The sequence below is a fragment of the Gadus morhua genome, chromosome 22 (assembly GCF_902167405.1).
Source record: "Gadus morhua chromosome 22, gadMor3.0, whole genome shotgun sequence".
Classification (NCBI taxonomy): Eukaryota; Metazoa; Chordata; class Actinopteri; order Gadiformes; family Gadidae; genus Gadus; species Gadus morhua.
This window is the reverse complement of record NC_044069.1, coordinates 19,087,645-19,096,994: the sequence shown is the minus strand read 5'-3', so window position 1 is coordinate 19,096,994 and position 9,350 is coordinate 19,087,645. Positions and strand designations below refer to the sequence as shown.

General features: G+C 48.6%; 2 protein-coding genes across 2 annotated transcripts; one reads left to right on the top strand and one right to left on the bottom strand.

Annotated features, from left to right (window-relative positions):
• Window positions 1-109: 109 nt before the first annotated feature.
• Window positions 110-5,173, bottom strand: ngly1 (N-glycanase 1). The gene is made up of 12 exons (XM_030347290.1): window positions 4,983-5,173; window positions 4,767-4,881; window positions 4,454-4,666; window positions 4,194-4,356; window positions 3,533-3,752; window positions 3,285-3,406; window positions 2,974-3,119; window positions 2,536-2,646; window positions 1,948-2,127; window positions 1,544-1,729; window positions 1,102-1,279; window positions 110-912 (listed from the first exon to the last, which is right to left on the bottom strand). Exons 1-12 carry the CDS (start codon window positions 5,081-5,083, stop codon window positions 743-745), a joined length of 1,905 nt encoding a protein of 634 aa, XP_030203150.1. The 5' UTR covers window positions 5,084-5,173; the 3' UTR covers window positions 110-742.
• Window positions 5,174-5,332: 159 nt separating this feature from the next.
• Window positions 5,333-8,462, top strand: oxsm (3-oxoacyl-ACP synthase, mitochondrial). Its single transcript, XM_030347292.1, has 2 exons — window positions 5,333-6,485; window positions 7,912-8,462. The coding sequence occupies exons 1-2, from the start codon at window positions 5,497-5,499 to the stop codon at window positions 8,312-8,314; spliced, it is 1,392 nt and encodes a 463-aa protein (XP_030203152.1). The 5' UTR covers window positions 5,333-5,496; the 3' UTR covers window positions 8,315-8,462.
• Window positions 8,463-9,350: the final 888 nt, after the last annotated feature.

Below are 9,350 nucleotides of genomic sequence, written 5' to 3'. Positions count from 1 at the left end.
TAGGCATACATTTCAGCAGCAACAGCAGATGATACGGTCTGTGTTCCAGACACTGTTCTGCAGTGCAGTACGTCCTAGCAGCTTCTGTTTCAAATAAGCCGGTAACAAATTGGTCAAAATATCTTTATTATGGCGAATGCAGAGATTTGTTTTTAATCACATATACCATCATTAGGATCAGCATTTTCAGTAGTGACAGAATAAACAGTATCATCCCAATCTTTCATTAGACATAACCGAATAGGAATTTTTGGAAAAAAGGATACAAATCACAATTTCTGAGAAAGGTGACATGAGATTACAAGAAGAAAAATAACATAGAATATTTAAATATTTACCATTTGATTTACATATCTGATAGAATCTCTGAGATATTTTGACTAGTTGAGAGGGGGTTCAATATTTTTTGGGGGTCTTGTGGCTGTCATAAAAGTAGTATTATTTAGCCATGCCACATCGGTTATTCATTTGTCTTGTTAGCCAGAGAAATGAGTCATGACAACCAAATATTATACTTCAACAGTAGGAAACACATTTAAGGTAGAGCCCCTTCAACCCCACATTGCTCAGAGCGGAGTCCAATGTTATTTAGGGAGCTGGTTAGTCTAGATGTCTTTGGGGAGCTGCTTACTGTAAATGTATTTCTTTAGGTGGCTGGTTAGTGTAGATTTATTTCTTTAAGGAGCTGGATGGTGTGGATCCTAAATCTGCATTCCTCTAGTCCGTCCTGAAACGCCCGTCGTCAAGCGTCAAAATGTAGGAGAATTTCAATGGAAGGTTCCGCCGTCTCGGTCAAACTCTGCCTGAACAGCTGAGCGTGTTGCCATGACAACGCTCCTTCCCCGCCACAGAGTTCGGCTTCAATGACAAGCTCCGTAGACCCGGAGAGTGGGAATGACTGCAGACTCCCATCTGTGTATGCAGACAACGCAAAAAGAAAAAACATAATTGCCAAATGTAATCAAGGGCAATAAAAATGAGCAGTGCTTAAGCCCTTGTTGAAGGTAATGGGCCAGCGAGGCCGAGTATTAGAGCAGCTGAGTGACGACAGTGGTCAGTTTTAAGTCGTCCACATGTCCTGGTGCTATAGCGTCCCCATACCTCCAAGGAACTCGGTAACGGCCTGGCCTGAGCGCATCCTCCACACCACCGTCCCCGAGTTGAACGTCTGGCTGTGTGTGGTGACCGAAACGGCCTTCATCTTCACGCCCACGTCGGCGCAGTCGAACCTCCAGCTGAGCGTCCCGCAAGGCGACCCCTCTGTCCTAGCGATGTACACCTGGGGACGACATGTTGTGCACCCAAAGCACAAGCAGCCGTTATCAATAAAAGAAGGGGTGTGTGTGTGTGTGTGTGTGTGTGTGTGTGTGTGTGTGTGTGTGTGTGTGTGTGTGTGTGTGTGTGTGTGTGTGTGTGTGTGTGTGTGTGTGTGTGTTTGTGTGTGTGCATGCGTATAGATATTCATTCACACTGCGATATACATCCCTGCCGCTGAATAAACATGCAGTTGAAAGAAAGATCACGGCTCCAAAACGAGACCCACCATCTGCCAGTCGTTCTCCACCTTCCTGAAGACACAGTCCTTCCTCCACACGCCCCGCTCCCAGCCGTGGATGACCTCATCGCCGTTGGACACGCGCTGGTACTGGTCCCTGCTGGCAAAGTAGCGCACATGGAGCAGCCCCTTGTTCTTCTCCACGTCTGTGGGCGTGAACGTGTGTTCTGCCACCTGGGGACCGTGTGAACACCGTCAGTGCTGATTCAGTGGCTGTGTGTCATCAGAAGTCATTTCACCGTTTGTGATGTGTTTTTCTAAGCCTTGATCACTGTCCAAATATTTATTTGGGCCGCTGAACGTGTCACGTTATAAATATTTGAATTCTTGTGCCATTTAGATTCTACAAAAATGTATTTTAGTGTCTGGCCTCTTTTACACTTGTACTGTACCTGGGGCACGGCCTCCCGAGCGCCCACCTCTCCCCTGGCTATCCTCCAGGCCAGCGAGCCGGATCCGCGGCCACCAAGGTCTCCCGCTTTGGGCTTCTTGGGCGAGATGAATTCCACCAGCTCAACGAGCAGCCGGTTCACCAGCTCCCTCTTCCTCTCTGGGCCCACGCTTTGCTGCCTCTTCAGTAAACACACGACCACAGAGGAATCAGCACTCGCTGACTCCATACACAGGAACCCACATCTCTACAGATTATGTTGGTGTTGCTACAGAAATAGCACGCCTTAGTAAAAACCACAAGCTCTTTATGAATAGGCTTCTCGTCCCAAAGAGACTCAACACTGGGAGGTTAGTTAGTGATTGAAGATTCATGAATTGATCGTGTTTAGACTTGATAAATGCCCATAGATCTGTTATTATGAGTTTGATAGTTTCCTCATGTGGTAAAATAAGAACTAACATGTACATCGTGTCATGTAGTGCAGCTACAGTAGAAGGCCACGTGCACATTTAGGAACCCTTCTATACAAGTGGTTTAAAGGCTTAAGAAATGTTTTGTACTGAATAACGATCGTAATGAAAGGTACCGTGACATTGAGGCCGCTTATAGTGCGTAGCAGCCAGGCCTCTTGAACCTTGGTCCGTCTGGTCAGCACGTCTGGGTGATTACAGGAATACCTCCAGGTCACATCCACCACCTGCAAGCCCAGAGACACGGCCCATCTGGGGTTACTGCCTCACCCAGGGTACAATCATATGCTGGAATCAGGACTTCGATTAGACAGACAATATACGGCTCAATTGTATGAATAAAAAAACTGTCAGTCAAAACAAAACATGGATAAGCAGGCTTCAGTTAATATGCAACACAGAGCACGTCTGCCTTGTGTATGAAATGTCTTGTCTAAATAAAGTTGACTGGTAACAAGAGAGGTACATCAAATACATGTTTGACTATTGACAAAAGCCCAGGCCACTATATCTAGCTGGAGGTGTGGTAATACAGAGAGGGAGGCAGCTCTCACCTCGTCCTTGGAGAAAGCCAGAATATAGGACAGCTTCTTCCCCCAGCCCACCTCGTACATCAGAGGCTTGTCACAGCTGTTCTCACACGGGTCACAGTGCAGCCAGCGCCGCTGGGCCGATGAGTACACTTCTGTCCACACGTGGTCTGGGGAGCCAGGAGATTGCCCTTTCGTTTACACACTATTTAACCTGGAGTGCATGGCAATTACATTTTTTGAATGACTTCCAATGATGATATCCAACACCGCCTTTATTTCTAACCTGATCTTCTTTTGAAGATCTAAATGTGTAATGCCAAGAGAAACCTCACCTGTACTGTCCCAGATATACCTGGCCTCCAGGCCCACGGCTCGGCAACACAGTGTGAAGCAGTTGGCCCACTCTCCACAGCGACCTCTTCTGGTTTCAAGCAACTTTTCTGGGTTGTTGTACCTGAACCATAATAAACCACAGTGGTCTGTATGTGGCTGTGCTCCAGATGACAAGGGGTTCACTGTATCCGCTGCCTAAATGACTACTATTTTCGTGTTGGACCGTCCAGTAAACACAGAGACTCACCTGGGAAACCGAGTAGCAACATGGCAAGACTGACAATAGTGGCTCTCCACCCGCTGGGCCCCCCAGCGCGTGTCTTCAGCGCTCGGGTTCAGGGACCCCGCCGTCTTTGTTTCACCGCCGCACTGGCTACAAGGCAAGCAGTTCACCCAGGAGAAGAACTCCTTCTTGAACCATCTCAGCAACTCCATGACCAGAAAGTCCTCTTTTCCAAGCTTGCATTCTAAAGAAATTAAACAAAAGAAAAAAACACACAACATAAAGTAATAGTTATAAATACCCTGCATGTTATTACCACTGTGCCGAGTTTGCAAAATCGACCTTCAATCATGGGGATATTTAAAACCAGGTATGAAATTGTTTAAATGTTATTGTTATACTACTTAGTATGCATTGAAGGTGAAAGTGAAAGTGAAAGTGAAACATGTCGGGTGTGATATTTAACAGATTTCAGTTCGGTACTGAAAGGGCTCAGAATAACATGTTTCCACTTTCCAATGTTATAGCTAGGTCTTCAATGTGGCTGCACCATCCAGCCGTTTTAAGGACTCCTTTACAAAAGATATTCAGCCTAAAAGGTGGAGCACAGCCCGTATATGCCGAGTCATGCAGGTCATCCAACATCCATTCTTTAATCTCTACAGCCAGAACGGTTTAGTTGTACCTGGATCACTTGCTTTAGCCACGTTTAACTTCTCTACAGCCGCTGCTGAGAGCTCTTCATAGGGGAGCTTGCTCCTGGCCTTCTGCTGGAGCTCCAGGCTTTCGTACACCATGACATGTTGGTAGTTGGACTGCAGAGTCAAAAAGAAACCCATGCTGCCCACCTGCGAAGAAAGGAAGTTAAACATTGATTCTAACAACAAACATGCATCTTCAAATAGCTGCAATAAATGTATATAAAACATAGTTGAGAACATATACCAATGGGGATGCTGCTGAGGGAGCTGGGGTGCTTGGCAGGCTAGGCGTAGCAGCAGACACTGCTGTTGAAGCTGTGCTGGTGGTGGTGGTCGGAGGAGGATGCTGAGAAGACGGTCTACCGAGTCTCTGGTCCTTCTCCGCAGCTATGGACTCCCTTATGCGTCTCAGTTGGTGAACCGATGCGGAACTCGGGAAAACCAGGTGTGTATCGCCCTAAAAAGAGGATCATTATGTGTCGAGGCTCGTGGTTATCCTGCGCGCATCGAATAGGACATCCAGACTTTATATTGGCAACCAGATCTAGCGACGGTACCTCCTCGAAACCCATCTCGAAGAGGCACTCCACTGCGCCTTTAGTCGGCAGCAGTTTGGTTGAAAACTTGGCGTTGCCTATGCGGATGGATTTGTATTTGTCTTCGTTTGGATACCTGTAGGAGACACAGAGACACACGTTGATCACGTCTGATATCCAGACGATGACAGCTCGGCCGACAATCAGCACACAGCACAGCTCTTCTTCAACCTTTACCTTAAGATGTTGTCTGCGTAGGTGAGCAGCAGTTTGGCGGCGTCCAGGAACTCCGGGTCCGGGTTCTCCGAGAGGCTCAGCACTCCCGGTGACACAGCCATGGTTCAGTTTAATAAACAGAGTTGTGATGTTACGTCGACCAAAAAAAAAGTCGGACTTCCTCCTCCATAGGGGGCCTGGCCCTGGTCCTGACCCAATAGCGCCTGAACAAAATAACTTGCAAAATAAAAAATACATAAATTTAAAAATAACTTCTTATTTTTAGAGATCTTTTAAATAAATACACCTACTCTGAAACATTAATCTGCGTTACGCTACGATTGACTATAGAGAATAACTTTTAAAACAGGCGTTAACAGAGGTTGCCTAACGTTAGCTCGCTAGATCCCCGCTGTGACAAAGTGACAGACTGGGTAGACTGACATACTGGAGAGACTGACAGGTACTGTATCGTTTGGTTGTCAATTTATCGTCTAATCCCCTTCCCTTCCACTCGACGCCGAGACAGATAAATATGTCCAGTTTATCATGTTTGTCCAGGCTTCCCTTGCGTTCCCAACACATCAGAACTCACGTGTACAATAGGTCGTGTGTGTGTCCGAGCCAAGTCTGGAGCCGTCCCAGCTCCACATGTCCTCCCCGCAGGAGGGTGGTGGTGACTGGCATCGGGGTGGTCTCTCCTCTCGGGACAGGCACGTCGCTGCCCTGGGAGCGTCTGATCAACGGTGAGAGTGGGATCGTTGGCCTAGATCCGGAGGAATACAAGTCCATCCCATGTAAAGTGGCTGCACTTGTGCCCAGAGGAAAAGGGGAAGGAGAGTTTGACGAGGACAGTTTCACGACCCGCTTCGAAAGGAAGGCCATGTCCCCAGGGATCGTGATGGCTCTGGGTGCAGCACAGCTGGCCCTGGATGACGCAGGGTGGTCACCTCAAACCCCAGAGGAACAGCTGAACACAGGGGTGGCCGTGGGCATGTCCATGGTGGACGTGGAGGAGTTAAGTAGAACTGCAATTCTCTTGCAAACTAAGGGCTACTCCAAAGTAAGCCCCTTCTTCATGCCTCGCATCCTTGTCAACATGGCTGCAGGTCACATCAGTATAAAGCACCGTTTGAAGGGGCCCAACCACGCCGTGTCGACAGCGTGCACCACAGGGGCCCACGCCATCGGCGACGCCGCCAGGTTCATAGGTCACGGTGATGCCGACGCCATGCTGTGCGGCGGGGCGGAGGCCTGCGTGTGTCCTCTGGCCTTAGCAGGCTTCGCCCGGGCTCGTGCCCTGGCCACCAAGTGGAACCACGCCCCCCACCTGGCCTCCAGGCCGTTTCATCCGGAGAGGGAGGGCTTCGTGATGGGCGAGGGGGCCAGCGTGATGCTGCTGGAGGAGCTGGGCCACGCGGAGAGGAGAGGGGCGCGGATCTACGCGGAGGTCCTGGGCTACGGACTGTCCGGGGAGGCCTTCCACATCACCTCCCCCAGCGAGGACGGGGACGGAGCGCTCAGGTCGGTGTTATACTCCACATCCTTGTCTCACTCAAACTCTGGATCCAAGGGAAAGGAATAGCTAAAGGTCCAAATGCATCCCATCTGACAAACGTTTTAAACTTAAATGCCGCTTGGGTGTGTTGAATGTTCACTAAATGTAGTATTATGGTAGGAAACTACTGAGGTTTTAATGGAGAATCAGCATTATTTTGCCTGCATGACTGTGACCAGTGTTGAAAAAAGCAGAGTCAATGAAGGAGCACATTCCGAGGGGAAACCCACGTGTCACTCATCAGCCCTCCTGATAGCCGCCCTCTGAAAGGAACCCCTTCATTCTTCCCATGTTTCAATAAGCCGGTTCCAAGTTGACCTTTGACCTCTAACGTTGATACCGCTGAAGCTGTCATCTCTATATCCAGCAGACCTCATTATTTTTCTCAATTGAATTACATGTTAAGGCCAAGGAATTAATGTCACAATCAAAGTTAAACTTTTTCTTCCATATGAATGTGTGTACCATATCCTAAAGGAAGCCATTATCTGGCTCATGTAAAGGCAAAAGGTTGGGGACAGCAGTCAATGAGGCGTACATACTGAGGGACATTCAGTCACTCACTTACACCGTCTGGCACCCCTGAGATGAACCCTGATTACTCTGTTGACTCGAAATTGGCCCCTAAATAGAGTAATCCTATACCTGGCTCACCACATCCTGAGAGGAAGAGGCGGGAGGGCTTATGACGGCCACAAAGAATGGAGCCCTCTGCATTCTATCTCCCACTTAACTTATAACTACTTGTATGTTATGGTTAACTTGTTAATGCGATAGTCAAAGTCAAACAACGCCTGCTTTATAAATGTATTCCACAGTCACACACACAGTGGTACTGTTGTCAATAGGTTGAATGCATGCTTATTGTCTGAGTAGAAGTGATTGTCATTTGGCTCATTCATGTCCCATCTTCATGTTGTTGTTTTTAATTACATGCGGCTGCTTTGCTTGATACTGTGTTTGTCACATATGCAAACTACCTCAAGCCAGTGATGGTTGACAGACAATAACTTCTCATAAGCACATGTGGTTTATATTTTAAAAGTTTAATTAATAAGGTGATGAGTGGATTTAAATCACAGTAATTCACTGCTCTACATCTGCTAATGTTTAAGATGTCAGTACTTTACCTTGTAATCTACTGAGAATCCGGAGAAGGGGGATAAGTGCATGTGCAGTTAATTGGGAACTGGGGTCCGGGGGAAAAGGGGAGGGGCCTCATTTCTAGGCCCGATGCAGAGGGTGTTGCGATTGGTCAGTGCATCCGGGAGGGATCCCCACATTTTGAAATCGAACCTGAAGCCTGATTCCAACTCCGGTTTGGTTGTTGTTCCGGGTGGTGCTGAAGTGGCCCCCAGGCAGTCTGCTAAAGTGTCCCCCCCCCTCCCTCAGGTCCATGTCCGCCGCCCTCAGGAACGCCGGCCTGCTGCCCACGGACGTGACGTACGTCAACGCCCACGCCACCTCCACGCCGCTGGGCGACGCCGCCGAGAACGCAGCGCTGCAGCGTCTGTTCGGGGAGCACGCCGGCAACGTGGCCGTGTCGTCGGTCAAGGGGGCCACCGGCCACCTCCTGGGGGCGGCCGGGGCCCTGGAGGCGGCCTTCACCGCCATGGCCTGTTACCACGGCGTCCTGCCGCCCACGCTCAACCTGGACCGCACGGAGCCCGAGTTCCCCCTGAACTATGTCCCCTGCAGGGCCCAGCAGTGGGGGGCCCCGGGCCGGCGCGTGGCCCTCACCAACTCCTTCGGGTTCGGGGGCACCAACGCCACGCTGTGTCTGGCCAGCGTCTGACGACCATAGGACCATGATACATGAACATAAAACATGAACTAACATTACTGTAAGGACCTTATTTATCTCACGTATGTTCGCCTTTGTTTTATTTAGTTTTGTCTCGCAATGATGATGTAAAATAGTAATAAATATTTTTGAACATGCATATAATTGTAATCATGTTGGGGAGAGATTACCCTTCTGTCATTTGGTTGATAGCATATCAATACTCTGAGAGATGGATCACAGGATCTGACTTTATTGTAGAAGGACGCAGAGTGTAGCCGGGTGCAGATCTACCCACAGCATCTTGGTTAATGCTAGGTTTTGATTTGGCAGTAAAGTTTGAAGCTGAGGTTAGGGTTAGGGTCTGGAATTAAGATTAGGTACAAAGTTTGAAGCGCTAAAGTTAAGTAGGTATTGGTTAAGGTTTAGGAATTGTTTAGAGTTGCTGAAGTATAAATAAATAGGTTAGAAATATAAAAGTTAGAAATGGTTTCATAAGACTTTGGCCAGTTGTCAAATACCTTCACCTCCTCCATCTACAGGAGGTTCTTCATAGTCTAGCCTTACAGACCAGGACAATGCCTATCTGTTATAGAACCTCAGCTCTCAGCCTCCTCTGGTTCCCAGGCACATATACATTTGAAGAATATGAAATGTAAAAGAACTGTACCACCAGGGGGTGCTGTCGGACAGGCACCACGAGTACAGTCTGGTGGAGACAGTAGGTCAGATGATGGCTGTACAGTAGCACCTAGAAGTCCATTTAGCCAATAGGGCGCGACCTGATTGCACGGCCCTCCCCAACTAGACAACAGGCCATGAGGGGACGAACAACACACATCCTGAAAGGGCCTGGGTGGAGGAACGGAGGAAACCTCTTCCGAGGAGTCCGCCGCCCTGGAGGAGAAAATCAGAAAATCAGCCATATATACCTGGATAACAAGGCGCCGTGGCCTTCAGAGTGAGCGTGTTGTTATGTAAGGGGCTCCTCTATTGAGGCCTTCCTGGAAATAACAACGGTTATTGTGCAGAGGACAAGGTGCTCAGA

Bases quoted from the DNA above. Each gene is read 5' to 3' on its own strand.
- oxsm (XM_030347292.1), top strand. From the start codon at position 5,497: ATGTCCAGTTTATCATGTTTGTCCAGGCTTCCCTTGCGTTCCCAACAC. The intron at 6,486-7,911 runs GTCGGTGTTATA...CCCCTCCCTCAG, and splicing joins GACGGGGACGGAGCGCTCAG to GTCCATGTCCGCCGCCCTCA.
- ngly1 (XM_030347290.1), bottom strand. From the start codon at position 5,083: ATGGCTGTGTCACCGGGAGTGCTGAGCCTCTCGGAGAACCCGGACCCG. The intron at 4,667-4,766 runs GTACCGTCGCTA...TCCTCTTTTTAG, and splicing joins TCGAGATGGGTTTCGAGGAG to GGCGATACACACCTGGTTTT. The intron at 3,120-3,284 runs GTGAGGTTTCTC...CTGGCTCCCCAG, and splicing joins GTATATCTGGGACAGTACAG to ACCACGTGTGGACAGAAGTG.